The sequence below is a fragment of the Sapajus apella genome, unplaced genomic scaffold (assembly GCF_009761245.1).
Source record: "Sapajus apella isolate SASKATOON/1434 unplaced genomic scaffold, GSC_monkey_1.0 scaffold31, whole genome shotgun sequence".
In the NCBI taxonomy this organism is placed as follows: domain Eukaryota; kingdom Metazoa; phylum Chordata; class Mammalia; order Primates; family Cebidae; genus Sapajus; species Sapajus apella.
This window is the reverse complement of record NW_022436971.1, coordinates 351,713-378,031: the sequence shown is the minus strand read 5'-3', so window position 1 is coordinate 378,031 and position 26,319 is coordinate 351,713. Positions and strand designations below refer to the sequence as shown.

General features: G+C 40.2%; 1 protein-coding gene across 26 annotated transcripts in view; it reads right to left on the bottom strand.

Annotated features, from left to right (window-relative positions):
* The window catches only part of DTNB (dystrobrevin beta), a 302,922-nt gene that overhangs the window by 166,912 nt on the left and 109,691 nt on the right, over positions 1–26,319 (bottom strand). For 25 of the 26 annotated variants that reach the window (XM_032293916.1, XM_032293926.1, XM_032293912.1 and 22 more), the window contains exons 7-8: positions 23,387–23,492; positions 19,195–19,361 (exon numbers count right to left, since the gene is read on the bottom strand). In XM_032293916.1, the coding sequence (XP_032149807.1) occupies positions 19,195–19,361; positions 23,387–23,492 (273 nt within the window). Of the gene's footprint in view, positions 1–13,360; positions 15,150–19,194; positions 19,362–23,386; positions 23,493–26,319 lie in introns of those variants that run through there. The other variant, XM_032293940.1, reaches the window with a different exon arrangement.

Below are 26,319 nucleotides of genomic sequence, written 5' to 3'. Positions count from 1 at the left end.
AAACTGAAAAGGCCATGAATATGTATAGGGAAAAACAAAGCTTTTGGCCAAAGTTCAAGGCCAAGGCTTGCTCCTAATTGAGCTGTCATCAATTTAGCCTGGGTGGGAAGCATTCAAATGGGGGCAAGGGGGCAGAGTGGATGTTGGCACCCGTCGGAGTACACACAACAGGGAAAAATGCTGCACTGAGTACTGACTTGTCCTATCAAACATTAGTTTAATTATCATAGACAGAATTTCTTTTCTCTAGACAGTTTTAACCAGCAGTTCATGGTCTCATTTTTTTTTTCAAAAATTTGTTGAGAATTTTACTGCTTTACAAGAGAATTAAAGGTAATATATTGCCCAGAAGTAAAACTCATATATTGCTGGTAGGAGTGTAAAATAGTAAAGCCACCTTGGAGAGTAATTTGGCAATACCGAATAAAACTGAAAATGCACATTCCTCTCATCCCAAGGATTCCACTCCTAACAACAGACCACAGAAAAACTCTCCACGCTTCACCAGAAGACCTGTACCAGAAAGTCCACTGAAGCTGTGTTTGGAAAAGTAGTAAATTAGAAACAAGCTAAATGTCAATCAGTAGGAGGATAACAGGTGTGGATTCTATATTGCACTGAAAATAGCCACATCAGCGTGGAGATCATTTGAAAAAGAATGCAGGTGAAAAAAGGAAAGTGTTGTAGAGTATACACACCATGATGCTATTTTAATGAAGTTTAAAAACATGAGATACAACGCTATAAGTCATTAATGGTCACATACATATGAGTAATTAAAAACAGAAACAGAAATGGAAATGCTAAACACCAAATTCAAAATAAAGGTTATCTCTGAGGAAGGAGGAAAATGGGTTTGGAAGATACAGAAAGCTTGAAGTTTTTCTGTAATGTTTTATTTTTTTAAAAAAGATCTGAAGCAAATCAAGCAAAATGTTAAAAGCCCAATAAAGTCTTTCTGTATGCTTGATATATTTCATAAAAAGAAATTATATATGACTTGCTAGTTTAAAAAGGGACAACTCAGACATTCCAGGGGAAGACAAACTAAATGAATACTGAAGATTACACATCATTGAAAATAATCAAGTAATTTAAATAGCGTAACTTGATAAACAGTGCTTTTTTCCTTTGCATACTAGACAGTTTCCTATGCATAAATAAGAAAAATAATAAACATATGAAATCAAATCTATTCTTACAAAAATGAGATTATACTATATACTATATATTCTGCTATATAACTTGCTTTTCTCATTCAATATGAACCTCTTTCCACATGTATTCCACTTATTATGACTACCTATCTATTATTAAATAGATCTTTCCTGACTGGGTATGGTGGCTCACTCCTATAATCCCAGAACTCTGGTAGGCTGAGGCAGGCAGATCACCTGAAGTCAGGAATTCAAGACCAGCCTGGCTAACATGGTGAAACCCCATCTCTACTAAAAATACAAAAAAGAATTAGCAGGGCATGGTGGCACGTGCCTGTAATCCAAGCTACTTGGGACGCTGAGGCAGGAGAATCACTTGAACGCAGTAGGCCCAGGTTCCAGTGAGCTCAGATTGCATCACTGCACTCCAGATTGAGCAACAGAGACTCAGTATCAAAAGATAACTAAATAAATAAAATAAAATAGATCTTTCCAGATCTATTTCACTTATTATGACTACCACACAGAATACCATAATAAACTTAATCATTTCGCTACTAATGATGTTTTGGCCATCTCCTTTTTTTTTGCTATCACAAATAATGCTGCCGTGATACTCTTCCATAAAACTCCTAGTATACTTGGCACAAGAGTTTTTTCTGGGAGAATTCCTACATGAGGAATTGTTGGGTCAAAGGTTACATGCATTTAAATTCTGTCACCCGCATTTATCTATTTGTACTCCTACCAAGCATCTTCAAGAGTTCTCTTCTCTACACCCTTGTCAAAACTGAGTATTATCAATCTCTTACATTTTTGCAAGCTGACTGGGCATAAAATGAACATTTCCAAAATCAAAAGTAATTTAAAACTGAAACAAGAGGAAAATGTAATTTTCATGAAGTTCTTTAATAAACATTGATTATGTGTAAAAGGTAATTGGGATATAAAGGCTGAAAATAAACTAAGGACCTATAATCTAATGAAATATATAGACAAACAGATTATATAAAGACAATTAAAATAGTGTGAAAAGTGTTTTGAAAGAGGAATTCAGTGTGATATAGTAGACCATGAAGAGACACATCAATCAGCCTGGGGGCTCAGAAAAAGAAGTGATACCAGAGCTAATTAAAGGATATACGGAGGTTGTTAAGGGAAAGCTGACAGGATGGGGAGGAGAGGAGATAAAGACAGCTAGAATAGCAGATTCAAAGACATAAAACTAAGAAAATATAGTGTATTAGGCAACTGCAAATAGTTTAATACTGTCATAGTGCTGCCTGTGAGTGGAAGATATAAATAAGAGTCTCAGACCAAAGACATAACTATAAAAGCTTTCAAAACATTACTTTGTAAGATAAAATGTTCACGTGTTATAAGTCATCTTTGTATTAGAAGTTGCTTCTCGGATACAGACAGCTGACAGTTCTCTGGCACTCAAATGCAGTTACAGGTTCCATGGCAGAACTGAAGTAGGAAGGAGTGTGACCAATACTTCAGGTTTTGTTAAACAAAAGTTCTAGTCAGCCAAAGCCAAAAGGAGTAGAGAACACAAATACTATGGAAGAAGATCATCAGGCAGCCAGGATTCCAGGAAAGGCAGGCTGGAGTTAGAGAAAATATGAGATTCGGAAGACTAAGAGGACCTCCCGTGTGCTTCTGTGTATGGCGGCACTCTCCAGGGCCTGGAACTGAGGTGTCTCTGAATGAATACCAGCATAGAAAGCTCGCTGCAACTGTTTAGACAGCCGACTATATGACTACACTTGGACACACCACAGCTCCAGAGCTGTCATAAATAAATGCTACCACAGGTCAAAATAGAAGAAGGGCCAGCAGTCCACTGACATCACACATGGTACAGACACATCAAAAGCAGCAATAAAAGACTATCACCACTATTAGTTAGCACTGCTCTAAAACAGTGCTTTCCAAACTTTTCTGAAGATAAAAAATGTCCAGGGCAAAAAAACAAACAAAGCAGACTCCTCAGCCTCAACCCAGACCTACTAATATTCCCAAAGGTGAAGGCCTGGGTCTTTGCATATTTAACAAGCAGCCCAGACGATTCTTTCCAGAAAATTCTGGGAAGCACTGCTTCCCCCCAAATTAGAAGTTCCTACCAACACAAAGAGGTAAAAAAGTGAGAGGGGGTAGGACTATCAGAAAGTGATCCGGTTACTGCTTCCTACAGATGATGTAATTATCTGCCTAGAAGTCCAAGCAAATGAACTGAAAAATTATTAGAACCACGTACTGACAGAACAGCCCGTTAAGACTTCAAGAGGGAAATGTCCATGAGATCTCTGAAGGTAGAAGTCTTAACTTAAACAACAAGAATGAGCTAGAATTAAGAACTGCAGAAATTGATTAGTGTCTTGGATGGAGTGAGGGGCATGTAAAAGCTGGAACCGTGTGAAGACATTCAGAAAGAAGGTGTGGGACAGAATGCCGGGGAGCATAGGATCTGGCTTACCAAAGGCGATCCAAAGGCTTAATGAGTAACTAACGTGCATATTTCATAGCTGGACATTTTGTAGTCACTAAATGGAGATATGCAACATATAACACAGATGGATTAAATTTATTTAGAGAAAGAGTTTAACCCTAAATCTGTACTTGTAGATCTCAAAAAGCATAATGCATTCAGGTAATAATCACTGATAGATTTGAGTTAATACAGAAACAGGCAATTCACACCACTGGGTCACAGAGAACGCACTGATCTTCCCACACATGGAAGCAGAAGATGCAGTTTCCAGTGCAACTCTGGTGGCCATCTGTAAGAACAAAAAAAGATCTAAAGTTGAAGAAAGGGCTGAGGCCAAGTGATGACTGCCACAGGAAATTGCTCATTTGAAGAACTGCTTGGTTCAGGTTAAGTCATACATTTCTCTGCAATGGAAAAACCTCCCTGTCATCTCTCTAAGAATAATCAGGCTACAGTTGAAAAAATGCCTTATTGTTTCATAAACTACATACCAATTCTTTATTTGATCGCATCCATCTTTTTAAACAGCTGGGTCCATTTTGAATGTTCTTTTAAACTCAGCATTTTTGCAGCTGTAAGTGGTTTCATGAATAAATCGTGTAGCCAAACACCACAGTAGAATTGGGCAATGTTCAAATGATTGAAAGGGGCAATATTTAAAACATCCCAAGCAACCTACTGAAAATTCTGATAAATGTTGTCAGAATACCCAAGACTATTCCCCCGAACCCTCGAGTGGCTCTAGAAAGTCCCGAATTTCAAAGGCAGGCCTTGGTCAAGGAAGCAGTCAGTTTAGCTCTAAGTCAGCTTTCGACCGGAAGAGTTTCAGAGCACTTCTACCCAGACCTCCGTAACACCATCAACAAGAGTAAAAAGAGGAACCCAGAACGCTGTTTCTCTGTTTTTTTAAGAAGCTTGAGGACTTTTAATTGACAATTCGCCATAGACACAGAGATCCTTTTAGTTTCTCTCCAGTATAAGGAAAGCACAGAGTAGTGAACTCTCATCTCTTAACAGGACACGGAGGCATGTTCCTGGCAACCAACACCCTCTGAACTAACACATTGCCAGAGCACCATGATCTGCCTATCTGGGGTTAATTCCAGCATGACCTTTACATCAGGTTATACTTTTTAAAAATAAGACATCCAAGACTCTCACCTGCATTTTTATTCCTGTGAGGCTCAGTACATCCCCTTACGTGACACTCTCTCTCACTAATCCTCAGCTCTCAAAACCCTTCTTCATAGTCCATTATTGGCAAAATCCCTCCTCTGTCTGAGGTTTACGCATCAACCTTTTCTCTGAATACTGCTTTCACCTGCGGCACTAGGAGGAAACCTGGCATTCTTTGAAGGCTTGGCTTCCCTGCAGCCATTTCAAGGGGCAGCTGCTTTCTTTCTCACCCCCTCAAACAGCTAGACCTCCAGGTGGAGAAGAAATCCTCCTAGAGCTACACTGCCACTCTCAGATGATTTTTCCTCTTCCTTAAACCAATTTTGAATGTCACATCATCAGACCAAAACCCAAATTATCCCTCCTTCATGGAGTCCAACATTACTACTGTCATAATTCTTGTTGATTTCAACATTTACATAGTTGATCTTTCCAATGCACTGATTGTAGTGGAAGGAATGGCGGCCCCCAAAAATATATGTCCACATCCTAATCTCTGAAACCTGTATTACTTTATATGGCAGAAGTGTGAACATTACCTTCTATGACAAAATTAACTTAAGAATCTAGATGGAGAGGAAGCATTTTTATCCTGGATTACCAGGTTGGGGCCAAAATGCAATCATATGTATTTTTTATATTAGACAGATACATAGAGAAGAGATAAAAAAAAAAAAAAGGAGGCAATGTGACCAAGGAGGCAGAGATTGAAATGATACAGTCACAAATCAAAGAATGCTAACTGCAGCTAGAAGCTGGAAGAGGCAAAGAACAGTGTGATGTTAAATGTATGTGTCAAGGGGCTGGGCGCAGTGGCTCATGCCTGTAATCCCAGCACTTTGGTAGGCCAAGGTGGGTGGATCACCCGAGGTCAGGAGTTTGAGACCAGCCTGGCCAACAGGGTGAAACCCTGTCTCTACTAAAAATACAAAAATTAGCCAGGCATGGTGGCACATGCCTGTAGTCCCAGCTACTCTGGTGGCTGAGGCAGGAGAATCACTTGAACCTGGAAGGTTGCAGTAAGCCAAGATCGTACCACTGCATTCCAGCCTGGGCAACAGAGTAAGACTCCATCTCAAAATAAAAATAAAATAAATTTTGTGTGTTAATTTCACTGGGCTATGAGAAGCCCAGATACTTGGTCAAATGCTCTTCTGGGTGTTCCTTTTAGGCTGTTTTGGATGAGATTAACATTTATATTGGTAGACTACGTAAAAGAGATGGCCTTCCCTAGTGAGGATGAGCCTCACCCAATCATTTGAAGGCCTGAATATAACAAAAAGGCTGACCCAGTCCCGAATAAGAAAGAAGTCCTCTTGTCTTCAAACTGGGACATTGGCTTTTTTCTGCCTTTGGACCCAAACTGAAAAATCAACACATCCTAGGTCTTGTGCCTGCTGGAACTACCTCCCATTGGTTCTCCTGGTTCTCAGGCCTTCAGACCAGGATTGGACCTGTATCATCAGTTCTCCTGGTCTCCAACTTGCCGACTCACCCAGCAGATCTTAAGACTTGTCATCCTCCATAACTGGGTGCACCAATTCCTTATAATAAATCTCATACACATGCATGTGCATACCCTGCTGAGCCTGTTTCTCTGGAGAATCCTAATACAAACAGATACATTCCTTGAGCCTGCAGAGGGAAGTGTGGCTCTTCTGACACTTTGATTTCAAACTTGTGTCCAGCAGTGTGAGAGGATAAATTTCTGTTGGTTTAGGACCCCAGGTTGGTGGTAATTTGTTACGGCATCCACAGGAAGCTAATACATCTGTTAATACATATGTCCTCTCTGAACTCCCCTCCTTCAGCAGCTGTTCTCCCACCCTATGTTGGCCACCATTCCAGTCATCTCCTACATACAACATTTTATTGCCAGTTACTGTATATTACCTAAAATCTCAGTTTCAAGCACCTACTCTCGTACCAGCTTCTGTCTTTCTAGCACATTCCTTCTAGTAGTCTGCCTCCAACAATACTTCAACCCACTGAACCTATATACTACATTGAGCCTACCAACTTTACCTTGTCTCCCTCGTGGCCCTAATTTCTCTCCTACAAGCCTACATTCGATATTATATTTTCTTGGCACACACTCAAACCCCCTCCTTGCCACTTCCCTCCCTTTGTCATACTTTTCCGTCAAAACTCAACCCTCTCTGCCTCCACCCACACAGTGTGTGGTGGGAGTAAAATACACAGCTATGCTGACTGGTCTGACATTGAATTCACAACTACCAACCTCAAGTTAGTCATTCCAATGTCAGTTTAAATGTCACTACCTCAAAAAAGCTTTCCCTAGCCATCCAATTTAAAATAAAAAATAATAGCTTTATTGAGTGATATGGTTTTGATGTGTGTCCCTTCCAAATCTCATGCTGAAATGTGATTCCCACTGTTGCAGGTGGGTTGTGGTGAGAGGTGACTGGATTATGGGGGCGGATCCCTCAAGAATAGTTTATCGCCACTCCCTTGGTGATGAGTGAGTTCTCAGTCCACAGGAGAGCTGGTTGTTCAAATGAGGTGGCTCCTTCTCCCCCCACTTGCTCTCGTTCTCGTTCTGCTATGCCTTCTGCCACGACTGTAAACTTCCTGAGGCCCTCACCAGATGCTGAGCAGACACTGGTGCCTTGCTTGTACAGCCTGCAGAACTGTGAGCCAATTAAACCTCTTTTCTGTATAAATTACCCAGTCTCAGGTATTCCTTTATAGTAATGCAGAAGCCGAATACATTGAGATATCATTCACATGCCATAAGATTCACCCACTGTAAAATTCCGTGGTTTTTAGTATATTCAAAGAGTTGTACAACCATAACTAATATCTAACTTCAGCACATTTTCTTTACTCTAAAAAAGAAACCCAATACTCATCAGCAGCCACTTCCCATTCCTCTCTCTCCCCATCCACTGGCAACTACTAATGTACGTTCTGTCCATTTGCCTATTCTGTACATTTCATTCTGTCTCTATGCATTCGCCTATTCTATAGATTTCACATAAATGGAATCATTCAATATGTGACATTTTATGTCTGATTTTTTCATTTAGCATGTTTTCAATGTTCGCTTATGTTTCAGTGTATATCTGGACTTCATTTCTTTTGATCACCTAATAGTACTCCATTGTATTGATAAACTACACTTTGTCCAGTCACCAGTTGATGGACATTTGGGTTATTTCTGCTATGACCATTCACATACAAGTTTTTGTGGAGACATATATTTTCAGCTCCCAAGGGTACATACCTAGGAGCAGAATTTTCAGATCACATGGTAAGTCTACGTTTAGCATTCTAAGAAGCTGTTAAACTGTTTTCCAATGTGGCTACACCATTTTGTATTCCCACCAACAAAGTATAAGCGTTCTGATTTTTCTACATCCTTGTCAACACTGTTATGGTCAGTCTTTTTTATTTAGCTGTCCTACTGGGTGTGAAGCAGCATCTCACTGTGTTTTTGATTTGTGCTTCCCTAATGATTATGTTGAGCATCTTTTCATGTACATATCAACCATCTATATATCTTCTTCAGAGAAACATCTATTCAGGTCCTTTATCCATTTTTTACCTCAAGTTAATTTACTTTTTTTTTTTTTTGAGATGGGGTCTCACTCTGTCACCCATGTTGCAGTGCAGTGGCACAATCTCAGCTCACTGCAACCTCTGCCTCCTGGGCTTAAGAGATTCTCCTGCCTCAGCCTCCCGAGTAACTAGGATTATAGGCATCCACCACCACACCCAGCTAATTTTTGTATTTTTTGTAGAGATGGGGTTTCACTATGTTGGCCAGGCTGGTCTCAAACCCCTGGAGTCAAGTAATCCATCCTAGTATAGGCAGAATTCTGTTTACCTTCAGTGAACTCTGTCCTTGTATGATTTCTTCCCCTTGGAGTGTAGGTGGAACCTAAGAATACGATAAGCTATCATTCCTTTGATAACATTATGTTATACGGCAAAAGGGAGATTACACTGGGTAGGCCTGGTCTAATCAGGTGAGCCCCTTAAAAGTAGTATTTCTCTGGCTGGTTGCAGGAAAGGAAATCAGAGAGCTGCATTCTATCTGGCCTAGAAGAAATCAAATGTTCATGTTGCAAACTGCTTATGGGGGCCACATAAAAACAAACTGCAGGTTGCCTTTGAGAGCTGAGTCATCCTCAGTGGGCTACCAGTAGGAAAATGGGGACCTCACCAGCACAGCTGCAACTAAATAAATTCTGCCAGTAGGGAGCTAGCAGGACTAAATTGCTAATATTAATATTGCTAAGCCTTCGGTGGTAACCACAGCCTCAGCCAACACCTTGATTTCAGCTCAGTGAGACCTGGAGCAGAGAGCCTGGACTTCCCACCTACATAAACTGAGACAATACATTTCCACGATTTTAAGCACAAGTTAAAACAGTGAGCACAAATAATGGTTTGTCCAAGACAATCACAATTTATGTATGCTGTCCCTGCATAATTAACAGTGTCCCTTTTACTCCCAAGTGGATCTGGTTTCGATGATAAATTATATGGCCACCCTAATAAAAATGTCAACCCCTAATATGCATGAGATGTGAGAGAAAAAAATCACCATCACCGAAAAGGGTTGCAGAGAAGTGGAGTTCTTCCAGGACAGCCAAATTTCAATGGAGACAGCAGGTGAAAGAAATGTGCAGAGAAGCAGCTGAAAGTGAGGGCAGCTTGCTGGTCAAGGACCAGCAGTGCTAAAGGGAACTGAGCTGCAGAGGACTGACTATTAGACAGCTAGGCTGGGGCAGGAGGTACTGACCATGATAAAATGCTGGTGTCACCCAAGACAAGAGGACAGACAGCTTAAATGAGAACACTGACTGACAAAAGCAGAGGCAGGGGCCACGGCAGACCCAGCCTCAGCAGTTTCTTTGAGAAGAGTTGGCCACTGGGTTAAAGGACTTGATTTTGTATATTTTGTTTTTAATTTCTTCATGTCGGCCGGGCGCGGTGGCTCAAGCCTGTAATCCCAGCACTTTGGGAGGCCGAGGCGAGTGGATCACGAGGTCAAGAGATCGAGACCATCCTGGTCAACATGGTGAAACCCCGTCTCTACTAAAAATACAAAAAATTAGCTGGGCATGGTGGCGCGTGCCTGTAGTCCCAGCTACTCAGGAGGCTGAGGCAGGAGAATTGCCTGAACCCAGGCGGTGGAGGTTGCGGTGAGCCGAGATCGCGCCATTGCACTCCAGCCTGGGTAACAAGAGTGAAACTCCGTCTCAAAAAAAAAAAAATTTCTTCATGTGTATGTCTTAGCTATCACTTGCCACAAGTGGGGATATTGTGTTATACATTAAAAAAAATTCTGTTAGTTTTGTACTTTATACAAAGTAATCATTTAATTATGACATGTAGCTATTTAAAACTGGAGAGGAGCATGCTCAGAAAGCACACCTTTTTCCCATGAATACATATTATCTTTCATAATTGAAGAGGTGTGAGGAGAGGGACACTAGTCACATGGAAATCGAACATTGCTTCTGACCAAAATAAGTCAACAACCTCAGCTGATCCAGGTCTGTCACAAGAAAATTTGCTCTGACTCCTTAAATGGCTCACTTTTTACTAATGCCCAAACAACTACCCTGCACATATAAGCTGTCCAATGACTTTTTTTTTAGGTAAAGCAATATTTGTTTAACAGAGATTGTTAAAGAAATCCAACATACTTCTTTATAGAAGATTCTGAAGAACAGGATAGGTAACTTTGTTAAGAGGTGGACTCTGCCATCTGCTGGGAAGAAAGGTGAAATTTCCATACCACTGACCAGTCAGTTACATAACTAAATCCACAAAGGCCCTGTACTAACTGTATCTGTGGTACAAGCATATTTTGTATAAATGGGCAAACACAGGGAGAGACTTCCTGCCATGGAGTACCTAGATGGGAATCAGTCAGATCTATTTTGGTAAAGTGAAGACCAAGGTAAGCAGAGATCCAAAAGGAAGGCAGAGAAGAAGACATGTTTGCTGTGAGCCTTCCTTGCATATCAAGAAAGGTTGAAGAGTTCCAGTTGGGAAAGATAAAAACGGTCTGGAGACGGATGCTGGAGATGGCTGCAAACAGTGTGAATGCCCGTAATGCCACTGAACTGCACACTTAAAAATGGTTAAGATGGTAAATTTTATATTACATATATTTTACCACACAATTAATAGGAGTTTGGGAGGGAGGGAGGGAAGTAGGCAGGCGTGGAAGGAGTTTGGTTTAAAGTAAATCAGAAAAGCATGTATGCCCAGATCAAGGAAAAGGAAGTTTAAGGTTAAAGATCATTTAACAGTGATTTAAAAAAAAAAAAAAAAAAAAAACCAACTAAACAAAACAATTATATTCAAAATACTTAAGAAAAGCTAAACTATTTAAATATGGTAATAAAAATCCTAGTAAATATTACGCTTAGTTATTTTAATAAAGCCTTCCTTTAAAAAGTATAATAGGTAAACATGATAATCACTATGGCTACATTAACCACCTATGTGGGAACCCTTGTTCTGATTACAAGGCTTTATCCTATGTGGGACAGATTATAACTTCCAAACAGATACTGGGCAGAAGATCACTGCAACAATGTCTCCATCACACAGGAGCTTTTGCAATGTGACCTTCCCACGACCATCACCAGCACCATGAGTGGAGTCCAGTTCTCCTCCCCTTCACATTCCAGGCTGACCTCAGTGACTCCTCACTTCATGCAGAACACAGCAGAAGTGAGGCTGCACACCTCCCACAGCCAGGGGACAAAGGCCTTGCGGCTCGGCCCTGCTCTCCTAGACAACTGCTGCCTCCTCTAGGGATGCTGTCTTTTTTTTTTTTTTTTTTTAACAGTCCAGAGGTCTTTTATTTTTTTTTTAACACGTATTATGCCGTGAATTCATAGGGAATAGGTTCCAGCCGCTCAGGCTCCTTCCCATTGGTTCTCACAAAGTGTGCTTCTCCGGGTGGAGCAGGCTGGTGCTTTACCTGAACCCAGGTACCTTTCTCTTTGGCTTCTTTCTTTTTCTGACCATTTTCCTTCACACGTTTTAGGAAGCTATCTCGGCTCTTAGAGTGCTTGATGTGCTCAACACGACATTAATTCTCTTGGCAAGAATCTTGCCCTTAACTTGTTTGTTTACAAAAACGCCAACAGCATGCTGGGTAACATTGTAGACTCTTCCAATTTTGCCATGATAACATTTGTGGGGCATTCCTTTTGAACAGTACCCCTTCCCTTGATGTCTACAATGCCACCTTTCTTATAGATTCGCATATACGTGGCCAAAGGAACAACTCCATGTTTTCTAAAAGGCCTAGAGAACATATATCGAGTGCCTCTCCTCTTTCCCTCTGTGTTTGTCATTTTGGTGAATTACTACTGGAAGATGGCGGTTCCGGCCAAAAGGCGGGATGCTGTCTCTTAAGACACAGTGTGGCCAAGCTGTGAAAAGCACAAGCCACATTAAGAGATCACACATAGGTGGTCCCAGGGACTGTTCCAGCAGATCCCGCCCTTCCTCATCCCAGGGCAGTCAGACATGGGAGGGAAGAACCCTCTGGCCACTCAAGCCACATCCTCCAACCCTAGAATTTCAATCACCCCAGCGAAGGCCCCAGACGTTATGGAGCAGAGACAAGCCAACCCTCTACCCCATTCAAATCTGCAGGTGTAATCAAATGATTGGTGTTTCATGTCACTAACTTTTGGGGTGGCTTATTATGCAGCAAAAGTCACTGGAACACTATGGGCACCACAGTCTTGATGACAAGGTTACTCAAATTTATCAAGTGTCTCAAAGAAGATTGATATAACCTTGCATGTTTGAAAACAAAAATTAATATTATTTAGTTACTGTACACTCTTTTATTTCCAGGTGAAGGGACCCTCTGACCCTCAGTCTCCTAATCAGACTGGTTGGTTTTGAAGAAGAAACAACATGCCCAGCTCAGCCCCTTCCTTTCTTTTTTGGGATCTGCACACTCCACAGAACACACATTCTCCTCTCCTCCCAGATCCGTAAATGTTCAAGATCTGCTCCCTGCTGGAAATACCAGCAGTTGAGTGAGGGAATATTTGATTCAGGGACTACAGGTAAATCCACTGTTTCCCCACAATTAAAACCACTTTCTCAAACAGACTGATGCCTAACTCCTGGCTGTCATCTTGTGGGGAGGAAAAGTGAAGTGTAATTCCTGAGTCCTTGAAAATTCCAATAGGAACTACTATTAGAAATGGTGTTTGAGGGCTGGGCTCCACAGCTCATCCCTGTAATCCCAGCACTCTGGAAGGTGGAAGTGAGCAGATCACTTGAGCTCAGCTCAGGAGTTCGAGATCAGTCTGGTAAAAATGACAAAATCTTCTATCTACAAAAATTATCTGGGAATGGTGGCACATGACTGTGGTCCCAGCTTCTCAGGAGGCTGAGGTGGGAGGACTGCTTGAGCCCAGGAGGTCAAGGCTATAGTGATCCATGATCGTACCACTGCACTCTTGGCTGGGCAACAGAGTGGTACCCTGTCTCAAAAAAAAAAAAGACAAAATGGTGTCAGAAAAAGATATTCATTTATTCATTAGGAGAGTTATCTATCCTAGCTGTCTCCATCTTTCTTGCCTTTCCCTCTTAAACCTACTTTAATCAGGTTTTTGTCCCCACCACTCCACAGAAAGTGTTCTCCAGACAATCTCCACATTGTTAGACAAAGGGTCAGTCCTTCCTTGTCGGCAGCATTTGACACAGTTGATCGCTTCCTCCTCCTCAAACACATTCTTCACTTGTTTTCCAGAACACACACTCTCCTGGCTTTCATCCCACCTCACTGGAAGCAGGATCTTCCTCTTCTCCCAGATGTCCTCATACTGAAGAGCTCTGGGGTCTGTTCTTCCTCTTCTTTTTTCTTCCCCATCTTCACTCATTCTCTCGGTGGTATCATAAGTGGTGTCATCCAGTCTCATGGCTTTAAATACATGCCAATGACTCCCAGATTTATACTTCTATCTCAGACTTCTTTCTTAAACTCCAGACTCATCATATACAATGACCCACTCAACAACTCCATATAGATGGATATTTAATCAGCAACTTAAGTTCAACATGTCCAGAACAAAGGGTGAACAAGGTTCATCCTTGATCCTACATCTAAACATTCTCCATCCACAGCCTTCCCCACCTCAGTCTATGGCAATTCCATCCTTCTATCCTCAGGACAAAATCTTAAGACTTTTCCTTGACTCCTCCACTCTCACAAGCCACATCCAACCCATTAGGCTGATTTTTACAACATACCATAATTCAATCCTTTTTACAACCTCTACTACTGTCCTACCATATCTTGTTTTAATTATCATTAGAATTTCTCCTAAATGGTCTCTCTGCTCCTCTCTTTCTTTTCCACTATCTACCCTTTACATGGCATCTAGACTGACCATTTAAAAATATAAATCAAATCATGTTATTCTTCTACTCAAAACCTTATAAGACTCCTCATCACACTCAGAGTAAAAGTCCTTACAATGGTCAACAGGCCCATATTAATGTTTTCACCTCCTCTCCTACAATCCTGCTCATTTCATTCTGGCCATGCTGGCTTCTTTCCCTGGATTTACAGGTATACTCCAACCCCAGGGCCTGAACACTGAACACTACCTCTGTTCTTCCCCAGATACCTGCTGGTAAACTTCTAAGTGTGCTCAAATCTCACTTTCTCAACAAGGCCTATATGACTTCTGTATTCAATCTCCAATCTCCCTACCCCTACGTTCCTGATTCCACTTGCTAATATCTGCTCATATTAGAGTCCCATGTAAGCTGGCAGAGGGGCTCTGCTCCATCCATGCAGGTACCCAGCCTACTCCATCTGAGGACTTCTACCTCAGCCAGTCCCTTTGGAGACCATTCCATTTGGTCAATGTATATCAGCAGTGGGAGGGTAAAGATAAAGAGGCATGCCTGCTTCAAACCACCTCGGCTGAGAAGTGATATATAGCTAATATACAACATACCCTCCTTGTGGTCACATGGGACCATATGACTAGTTTTCTCCAGTGGAATTTAAGAAAAGAATATTCTTGAAACTTCAATCACCAACTGCATTTTTGTTCCCTTTTCCTACACAGAGAGCACCCTTACCTCCTCCCACTGTGCCGCACATGCCCAGGTGGAACACCTGCGGTCTGATTCAGTCACTGCATCCAGGATCTCTGGATATGGCATAGTCTTCTTCATAAGGATCATGTGGAACTCCTTAAGATGCAATCTATGAACCAAAAAGGCAAACTGTCTGCACCTTCCCTTCCTGCTCCCAAGATACAATGGTGGAACCAGAGCAGGAGTTTCTTCCTTATTCAATAGCCTTCTTGGCCAGGTGGGCTCTGGCATACCCTCTGGAGGGGCTGCACGACCTTCACAACCCATCAACCTATCCTGCCAGACCAAGTTCTCAGGGTTGTTGTTGTTGCTTTTTAATAGTGGTTTTATAGCTCAAATAGTTAAGGGCTTGTTCAGTTCAGGCTTATAATTTCTTTGCCAATGTAATTTCTTCAGAAACTTAATAGGCCTTTGATCTATTTGTTTCCAGTTGATTGATTCCATGTGCCAGTAACCACACACAAAGTTCTTTCCTAAGACTAACGTATTTCTTTGACTCTTGCTTTCAACTTAACAGAAGCCACCTGGAAGCCATATGAACACCATCAGTTGCTCTCAGCTTTGGCTGTATGATAGAATCACTTGGGGAACTTTATTTTTATTTGTGGCTTCTCTGCATTAGCATTTTTTTTTTTTTTTTGAGACAGAGTTTTGCTCTTGTTGCCCAGAGTGGAGTGCAGTGGTGCAATCTGGGCTCACTGCAAACTCCGCCTCCCAGATTCAAGTGATTCTCCTGCCTCAGCCTCCCGAGTGGCTGGGACTACAGGTGCCCACCACCATGCCCAGCCAATTTTTTGTATTTTTAGTAGAGATGGGGTTTCACCACATTGGCCAGGCTGGTCTCGAACTCCTGACTGCAGGTGATCCGCCTGCTTTGGCCTCCCAAAGTGCTGGGATTATAGGCGTGAGCCACCGCGCCTCACCCACTTGGGGAAGTTTTAAAAACTGTCTATGTCTAGGGTTTCATGTACCTCAGACCAATAAAGCAGAATCTCTGTAGGCAGAACCAAGAGGATTCTGATAAGCAGCCAAGAACAAAAGCCTGTTCCCTAAATCTGATCTTCACCACAGGACTGGGTCACCTTTTTCCACTGAGAAGTTCTACTAGGACTTTGCTGCTTAAAGCCTTTCTCAATGCTTAGCTTTCTCTCCAGGGTCTGGAAGCAGTCTGTTTTTCCTTTCACTGCCCCATGAATCAGAGCTTTCTCTGTTCCCTTTCATTCATTGCTTGTGCACTAACCAATTATTTCTGAGCTCATCTCTCTCCTTTACCACCTTACCATTAACAGTCTCACATTCTGATCTTTTCCAACACTTGACCTAGAGCCCACTTGTGCCTTTCAAATGATCACAGATGATACATTTACTAAACTGGTTGCCACTATAAATAACATGGGTTTCTGACTTTCCCTCTGTAATATCAGTTTCCTCATCAAGTGTACCATGTGACTGCTAAGACAACGTCACAAATTTTAAGATTTTAACAGAACTCTACCTCTTGTACTAAAACTTCAGTGACTCAACACAAAGTTTTTATCATGCCCCCATCACAGTCAAGTGGATTGCTGGATATTCTTCTCCACCCATCATTCAAGGACCCAGTTTCCTTTTGCTTCATGGTTTCACCCTCTGCTGGGTCTTAATGACATTCTCTCCACCAAGGTAGCAGAGAGAGTAGAGAAGGCACCCTGCTATTCACTAACTGTCTTCTTCTGGAAAGACACCTATCATTCTGTTCACATCCCACTGGCAAGAACTAGTCACATGGTTCCACTGAGCAACACAAAGGCTGAAAAGTGTAGTCTAGGTATGTGCCAACAAGAATAGGAAAACAGTAATGCTGACAAGCTCTAGCAGTCTCTTTCATGCTCATTAAAACTTAAGCTCCACAAGGCAGGAGTCTTTGTCTGGTTTGTCCATAGATGTATCCCAAAAGCCTCTTACAGGACCTGGCACACAGTAGGTGCTTAAAAATATATTTTGAATGAAAGAATGAACAGACAGGATGAATCTCAGATATGGTACCATATGGCATTTTCTTTGTAATAAAGGCAAATGAAGTGAACCAATGACTAAAAGAATGAATTATACTGCATAGTTACTCAGATAAAAACATTTAACAGAAATTTCTGGAAAATTCAAAATAAACTTCCAGGTACTAAAAACTCACATATCACATCTACAATGCAAATTCATATACCAGCTGGTTAAACACACACTTAAACTCACGTTGTGAGCGTATAGAAACATCTGTTCAAAATATTAGTATAAACACAGCTGACAATCTTGAAGAAATTACTATTAAATTGTTAGCACATCTTTTTGTTAACTGGAAACTTCTTTACCCAGCCTCAAAATTCAACTACATCTTCCTCAAAGAGCAAGAGCTCTGCATGTACAGAATCTTAAATTTGAAAACAAGTTACATACAGACACCTGCACATACTGCTAAAAGGCCTTACCAGTATGCATTGACCCCATGCAAGGCATATATCCATCAAAATTCAGAACGGACACGTTTATCATATTATCTTCAAAATTATGCAGGATGACAATACTTGATTTTTAAAAAAATTTAAGTCACTATAACAAAAAGGAATTTATAAAACAAAAAAAGCTAAAATAAGAATAACAACCCGTGGAAATAAGACCTACTTCACAAGAGTTTTGTGAGGATCACACAGAAATGTAAGAATTTACTTGTGCTTTGTATACTTTTCGGTATGTATATTATAACTCAATGAAAAAATTCAAGAGTAGATGAAAAATGCAAATCATAAAACAGTATCAGTCACTTGTCTTTAAATAAGTACAAAATCCCCATTTTTAAAAGGGTAATAAGTTAGCCAAATGAGGAAGTTCAAACCAGAGAAAACAAGAAGTTTCTCATTCTCCTCGTCCCAACATCCAGAATGAGAATTTTCAGTAGAAACATAGCAGCAAATTCAGTCAACATGAAAATTAAAACAGCAAAAATTACTCCAGTGTGAACAGTTAGACTCTACCCTCCCCGCCCAAAAAAAAACCCCACTAGAAAAAACATCAACAATTAACATAGTGAAGTACTTGTACTTTAAGTAACCAAAAAGAAACAATTTGAAAATCTGTAAATTCTCTTTATTTAAAAAAAAAAAGAAAAGGAAAAAAACGGAGTTTTTTTTAGGATTTTAAAAGTGGTTCTTCAATCAAAAAAAAAAAAAAAAAATTGGATTCCACAACACAACAAGACCCAAGATAGGATATTTGGTTTAACAAAATTTTATGGTTAATTATAACAGAAACCTATCTAGTTAAAAAAAAAAAAAAGTATCTAACATTGTCAGAGATGAAAGAACTAGGGTTAAGTATACGTTGAAGTTTGTTTTGTTTTTTTTCTTTAATTCCTGATGTGAGTTTACTTGCTTTTACTTGGTTGAGTTTTAAAACAACCAAAGAGAAAATAAAAACTGGTTATTAAAGCTTTCTAATACTTGAAGGCCAACAGACAACCAGGCTAAAGAATCTAGATCCTGAATTATACTTCTGCCCTTATATGCTTTTCTACCGTTTAGCAAACCAATCAACCAACCAACCAACCAACAAAAACTAGAGGAAAGAGTTTAAAACAAAGGCTGTGACAACTTTTTGGAAGGAAAATATGGCATTTTTAAAACTCTGCAAATAAACTGAGAGAAAGGAAGGAAAATAACTGATGATAAGCATGTTACATAATTTATAAGCACCACAGAAAAATCAGATATTGACTTCTGCCAAGATATTACGATTTTAAAAACTACTTTAGAAGGTAAAGACACCAATGTGGCAATGGTTGTAAAATATAATTTTTTTTCCAACTTTACAGGCATAAATATTTAACTCCTTTATTTTCTGCAACTTTCCTTGCAACATTTAAACCCTATAAATATGGGAAAATTTTGCTTGCAAAAAGAACTTTAAGTCTTACTTAAAACTCATTTTTTACTATGGAAAGACAGCAATGCAACATTCCACTTCTGAATAAAATAGACCATTTCAAATATACTATCTTTGTTTCCTGGAAATTTTTTAAAATTCTGCTTTTAAAATCAAGTGAGGAAGCATAACATTTCTGCAAGCCTGGCATAAATGTTAGTGTTAAGATTTTACTACACCACATCCTTATTTGGTAGGCATCCATGAGGAAGCAGGTCCAGGTGCTGTTACTGATAAAACAGATTAACACTCAGGGATACAGATGAAACACAAAGCAGTTACCCAAGAGGAATGCTCCTTCATCTGGTGCTGGTTGCTGTGAGGCCCACTGGCATGGCCACGCCAAAAGCAATTCTGGCAGAGCTGATAATTGTGGCACTGCTGGCACCGGTACCGAAAACCCATCATACTCTCACACCGGCAGTAGGAGCACTCCACGGGATGGAAGACTTGTGGACGGGAGAGAAAAGGGGAGAGAAAAAGGGCAGGAGAGAAGGGATGGAATAAAAGAAGAAAGAATAAATTTTCATTTGGAGAATACAGTCAATACAGGGGAATACCAAATCTAATATAAAAACAAAGGTGAAAACAAAATTAGAGCCGGGTGAGGTGGCTCACCCCTGTAATCCCAGCACTATGGAAGGCTGAGGCAGGCAGATCACTTGAGGCCAGGAGTTCAAGACCAGCCTAGACAACATGCCAAAACCCTGTCTCTACTAAAATTACAAAAAATAATTAGTTGGGTATGATGGCGCATGCCTATAATCCCAGTTACGCAGGAGGCTGCAGCACAAGAATTGTCTGAACCCAGGAAGCAGAGGTTGCAGCGAGTAGAGATCGTGCCACTGCATTCTAGCCTGGGCGACAGAAAAGACCCTGTCTCAAAAACAAAACAACAACAACAACGATAAAACAAAAGTAGGACTAAAGAATCTAAATTATCTGCTAGCCTAACCAGCCATTTACTAAAAAAAAAAAAAAAAAAGACTCAATACATCGGAAAAAAAATTCAACATAGACTAATGAGACTAATCTAATCATTCCAATTTACTATCAAGGGCAATACACAACTGTATATTATAGATCACTATTTATATTTTTAAATGTTGGTAGCATAATTTTTTCCTCTGACAATTCAACTCCGAACACAAGAAAAGAAAGTTAACAGAAAAGAGGGATAGGCCGGGTGTGGTGGCTCACACCTGTAATCCCAGCAGTTTGGGTGGCCGAGCCGGGTAGTTCACCTGAGGTCAGGAGTTTGAGACCAGCCTGACCAACATGGAAAAACCCTGTCTCTACTAAAAATACAAAATTAGCTGGGCATGGTGATGCATGCCTGTAATCCCAGATATTCAGGAGGCTGAGTCAGGAAAATCGCTTGAACCCAGGAGGCAGAGGTTTCCATGAGCCAAGATCACAACATTGCACTCCAGCCTGGGCAACAGCAAAACTCTGCCTCAAAAAAGAAAAGAGGGATAGAGTATTCAAATCTTCATTGAGCAACTCTTTCTAGCATTATATACATAAGACCAAAATCGTATTTCAATTATAGGGACTTTTAGACTTGCTTCCAAAAATATATATTAACTAATGAATCAAGACTCAAAAAAAATTGATTATGAGGTGAAAAAAATACAAGATTATATAACATGACCACTAGGGACTAAAAGAAAACTAAAATTAGCAATAAAAAATCCAAAGGATATTATTTCTAAGAAATTAAGTTTTTTTGCCATCAAGATATTCCTAAGGAATGCTGTAAATACTAATTAAGAGTGTACGCTCCAAATTAACTATACAACCTAGTATAGTTCCTCCAGAGAACAAACTCCATCAATGTCAGCTAACGTCAATGAGGTCAACATCTGTGTAGCCAATATTTATAATTCTAAGTAATTTAGGTTAATAAAAGATATAATAAATAAAAGTATTAAATTATCAAATATATGCTGATAATTTTAGTTGAACATATATATCTATGTGATTTTCCTGTGTTCTCTTCCAAACCAATCAAGTCAATCCTTAGTCAGTGGAATGGGTGACAGGTATAAAAACAGAGAACTAGAATGATGAAAAAATTAACAAGTGTGTTAGGTCAGTTATAAATAAGAAAGAGAAGGACTGTTCAGGTTCTGGTAAAAGTATTATTTTGGTAAAGTGCATCACTTAGTAGTAGTTAAGTAACTACTACCTTAGTAGTTACCTTCTTATCTTACTTGGATTAGTAAATCAATTTAAAAAGTACAACTTTTGCTTAGGTGAATAAACATTACTCCTTATGCATAGTAACATCGATCTAATTCATGATGAACTTCATAGGGCCCAAACCAAAAAAAACCAGAAATACCATTATAATTTCTCACCATTAAAATTAAGACATATAGAAAAATATTAGTGTAACAGTAACATTTTATTTCTAGATATTTTAATTATTTTATAACATTTCTGTCTGATAAAAATACTACAAACCACACACATTAAGAATGTAATCAGTAAATTATACTTTATAAAAGTCACAATAAAATGTTCATATGGATAATAATACATCTTGACAAATGGCAAATACAAAATTATTTCATGAAAATCAACTGGACATAAAACTACTAAAACATTTAAAGCTATAAAGGCATTGCTCTCAAAAATTTAAATCTATCCAAGAATCCTGTTCTTAAAATTCTGCTGGTTTAGTCTAGAGAGATTCTGGTCCTTTAAGAAACGACTCCTGAATCTGAGATACTTGTGAACTAAAGCCATAGTTGGGTAAAAGGCTGAGAAAAATTTATTTTAAAGTATAGATAGGAGAGCGATAAAATAAAAACAGTATGGACGTTGATTTCATTCTTCCAGAAGGGATAAAAACGGACTCTTTTTAGTGGCTTCTTGGCTCTTCCTCATTCTCTTTTGAGGAATGAAGAAAGGCAAGAGCCTTGAGTCCAGGAATGTTGCTAGAAAAACAATGGCCTTCCCTTTAACAAACACCAACAAGCTACAGGAGGAGATAAACTGATGGCAAGAACACAAAAAAATTAAGAAGTTACTAAGAGATAAGTATCATTTTAACTCAAAGCAAAACAAAAATTTATGTCAAATTCCTGGGAGGGATACCAAAAACAGACTCAAGGCAAAAATGGTAAAGGAAAAAAATGGAAAAAAAAAAAAAAAAAAAAGGAACCTGAACAGGCACAGTGCCTCACATCTGTAATCCCAACACTTTGGGAGGCCGAAGCAGGTGGATCATCTGAGGTCTGGAGCCAAAGACCAGCCTGGCCAACATGGTGAAACTCCATCTCTACTAAAAACACAAAAATTAGCCAGGCGTAGTGGCAGGTGCCTGTAATCCCAGCCACTCGGGAGGCTGAGGCAGGAGAATTGCTGGAACCTGTGAGGCAGAGGTTGCAGTGAGCTGAGATCACACCATTGCACTCCAGCCCAAGTGACAACAGAAAGATTACGTCTCAAAAAAAAAAAAAAAAAAAAAAAGGAAACCCACTGTTAAATTATATCTTCACTATTTTTCTTTAAATTATTCCAAAATAATTATACTTTTCGTAGTTGATATTGCATACATACAGTTTTTTAGAACTATGAGTTTGATAAAGATGAAACAGGAAGTCATGGCTAAAAATCAGGTGGGCTCAAACAGAGAACAATCATCTGGAATCTCAGGGAGGAAAAGCATATAGTTAAAATTGTATGATCTGATATGACCACGTCTTGGTATCCTTTCCTTTTTTTTTTTTTTTTTTGAGACAGAGTTTCACTCTGTCACCAAGGCTGGAGTGCACTGGCACGATCCTGACTCATTGCAGCCTCCACCTTCCAGGTTCAAGTGGTTCTCCTGCCTCAGCCTACCGAGTAGCTGGGAAAACAGGTGCCCAAAACCACGCCTGGCTAATTTTTATATTTTTAATAGAGATGGAGTTTTGCCATGTTGGCCAGGCTGGTCTAGAACTCCTGACCTCAAGTGATCCACCCACCTCAGCCTCCCAAAGTGCTGGGATTATAGGTGTGAGCCATCAAGCCCAGCCTACTTCTTGGTTTCCTTTCTAAAGTAGTAAGTCTCTTTGAGACCAGCCTGGCCAGCATGGCTAAACCTTGTCTCTACTAAAAAGATAAAAATTAGCCAGGCATGGTGGCTGGTGCCTGTAATCCCAGCTACTCCGGAGGCTGAGGCAGGAGAATTGCTTGAACCTGGGGGGCGGAGGTTGCACTGAGCCAGGATTGCACCACTGCACCCCAGTCTGGGCAACAGAGTGAGACTGTCCTGGACAAAAAAAAAAAAAGAAGAAATAATAAGTGTCCTTCCTTTTTGAAAAGAAATATTCTTCTGAAAGCCGAAACAGCAAAATCAAATGACAGTGATAGCAAATGTCAAGTATAATTTTCAAAGATATTAGTAGCTAAGGACATTGCAAATAATCAGTTCCTATACTTTCTATAGCCTGAAGAATTAAACAATAAAAGTTCTGCTTACCATTCTCAACATGGGCAAGCCTGTGCATGAGAGGTAGCCAGACAAGGCACTGGGGAGGAGGGTCAGCCATCATTGTGTCTAAAAACATATTTAGCATTATCTTTCTCTGTGAAGAGAAGAAAAACAAATATACTTTATTTTATTTTATTTTATTTATTTATTTTTTGAGACGGAGTTTTGCCCTTGTTGCCCAGGCTGGAATGCAATGGCATGATCTTGGCTCACCGCAACCTCTGCCTCCCAGGTTCAAGCAATTCTCCTGACTCAGCCTCCCAAGTAGCTAGGATTACAGGCATGCGCCACCATGCCCAGCTAATTCTGTATTTTTGGCAGAGATGGGGTTTCTCTATGTTGGTCAGGCTGGTCTCAAACTCCCGAACCTCAGGTGACCAGCCCACCTTAGCCTCTCAAAGTGCTAGGATTACAGGCATGAGCACCACGCCTAGCCATATTTTTTAAGAATCTCTGAACTCCAAGATTAAGTTAACTTAAGATTTTCCCATCCAAGCTTTAGTGAATTACATACTAAATTTCATGGCAAAATAAAAGATTTTACATTACTACAGACACTACTAGATGCTGTACTTTATACTACTATTAGCATATTCTAATGTATTCCCACATACATTATTTTATTTTAGTCAAATGTGTAAGATAACCTAGGTTATATATTACTATCATCACTTTACAGATGAGAAAATGAAGCATTTAAAGGTTTTTTGGTAGCCTGGCCCAAATCAGACACAAAGCCAAGACTGTCCTTCAAGTTACTATTTCTGCTATCCAGTGGGGAAGAGAGGACACCCCACACCTGAGTATAAAGCAACATCAATAACAGCAGGGACTGTGGCTGCTTGTCTACCACATTTGCTTGTCTACCAGCTTTCCTAACAGTGCCTGGCACACAAGAAACACTTGATAAGTCACTACTGGAAAAAAATAAATCGAAGGGCAAACACCTAGACATCATTCAGCAGCTTTCTCACTTATAGAAAACAGAAGCTTAAAGTAGTTCAAATAGTTTGACAAAATCACAGAGATAGTTACAGTAAGGATGAGACTGAAACCTACATATCCAAATGCCCATCACAACGCTCCTGTTACACCAGCTCGCTGGCTAGACTGCATTTTTCTGTTCTATCTTTATTTCTCTTTTTAACAAATATATGGTAAGCCTCCACTGTATATAAAATATTGAAATAACATATCTCACGTAGACACCAAATTAGAAAACAGTTTAGAAAGATATGATAAGAGTTATATGATACAGGGAAAACAAAAATAATATTTCAAATTAATGAATTTTCTTTTTATTTTCTCTAGCCCACATGACACCTTTCCAGCTCCGAAGGGAAAGGAAAAAGAGGCTAAAAGTCCAGGGTCACACAACCCAACAAAAGAGCTCCGTGATTATAACCTGGACACGAAGACCTCACTTCAAATTGTTCCAAAAGAAGAGCCGAGACAACAGGGCACACACTCAGCAGGTGCGTGGCCATCGCTGCCTCCTCCAAGTCCTGGTCCCACCACTCAGAGGCAGGTCGGGGGCTGGGGCGAAGCCAAAAGCACATCCAGAATTTCACCTTGCTCTCTCCCAAGTAACTGTGTTCCCAGCCCCACCTTTTAATGTGAAGAACAGGATATAAAAAATATGGGTATTTCCCCATAAAACATTTAAATCATTTATTTCAGGGGGGGAAAGGTAGAAAAGATAAAATTGGTTAGAGATGATCTAAAGACATTGGCAGCTGATTACAATCAATAACTCCAATTTTTACCACTAAAAATATATATTTAACACAAACTGGAAGCGAGGAGTGAAGACACTGGGGTGCTTGGCCTGAAGGGCAGAGGCCCCCAAGGCTGCCATGGGACCCATCACGGGACCCTCCCAACGAGAGCTCCTATCTCGCAAGGCTTGAGACCAGACAGACTTGTTCCTCTGCATCTTTCTAGCGACTGAGAGAATCCTGATTCTAGTATATGTAAATTGGAGGTCATTCTTATTAAGAATAATCTTTAAAATAAAAAACTGGTAAATGGGGAATAGAAAAGGGAGGTAGAGTAGAAGGCAGAGCAGGAAAGAAGCTGTGCAATACATATCTGGAAAAGATGAAGAAAGCCAAGGGACAGTCTCATCTCCAGAGAGCCTGCAGGCCAGCATGAAGTAGTTAAGTAATTTGACAGTTTCTCAATTTAACTTCTAATATGGAACTTCTGGCTGGGGCAGGAGGAGTTGAGAGCTACGCAAGAGGGCTGACAGAATGACTGGTGGTATGCAGCTGTCATTCAAAGGGTCTCTACACATCACTGAGCACTGATGGTGAAGCATCAGAAGTACCTACTCAAATAGGCTAAAGAAAGGTTATCCTAAGTGTTTTCCATCTCAGGATCCAAGAATACTATTGTTTGAGATCTGGATGGAATCTGGGAGGAATCAGTGAATAACGTTAAAAACCATAAAGCCACCTAACATTTGAACGGAGGAACAGACATGGAAAATGCCTCTATGAACATGCAGATAACCAAGAAACCAAGATAAAGTCAAAAGTGTCTATTTAAAATTGTTGAGATTGGCCGGGCATGGTGGCTCATACCTGTAATCCCAGTACTTTGGGAGGCCGAGGCAGGTGGTTCACCTGAGAACAGGAGTTCAAGACCAGCCTGGGCAACATAGTGAAACTCCATCTCTGCTAAAAATACAAAAATTAGCTGGGCATGGTGGCGGGTGCCTGTAATCCTAGCTACTTGGGAGGCTGAGACAGGAAAATCTATTGAACCCGGGAGGCAGATGCTGCAGTGAGCCAAGATCTCATCATGGCACTCTAGCCTGGGTGACACAGTCAGACTCCATCTCAAAAAAAAAAAAAAAAAAATCCCAGCACTATGGGAGGCCAAGGCGGGCAGATCACCTGAGGTCAGGAGTTAGAGAC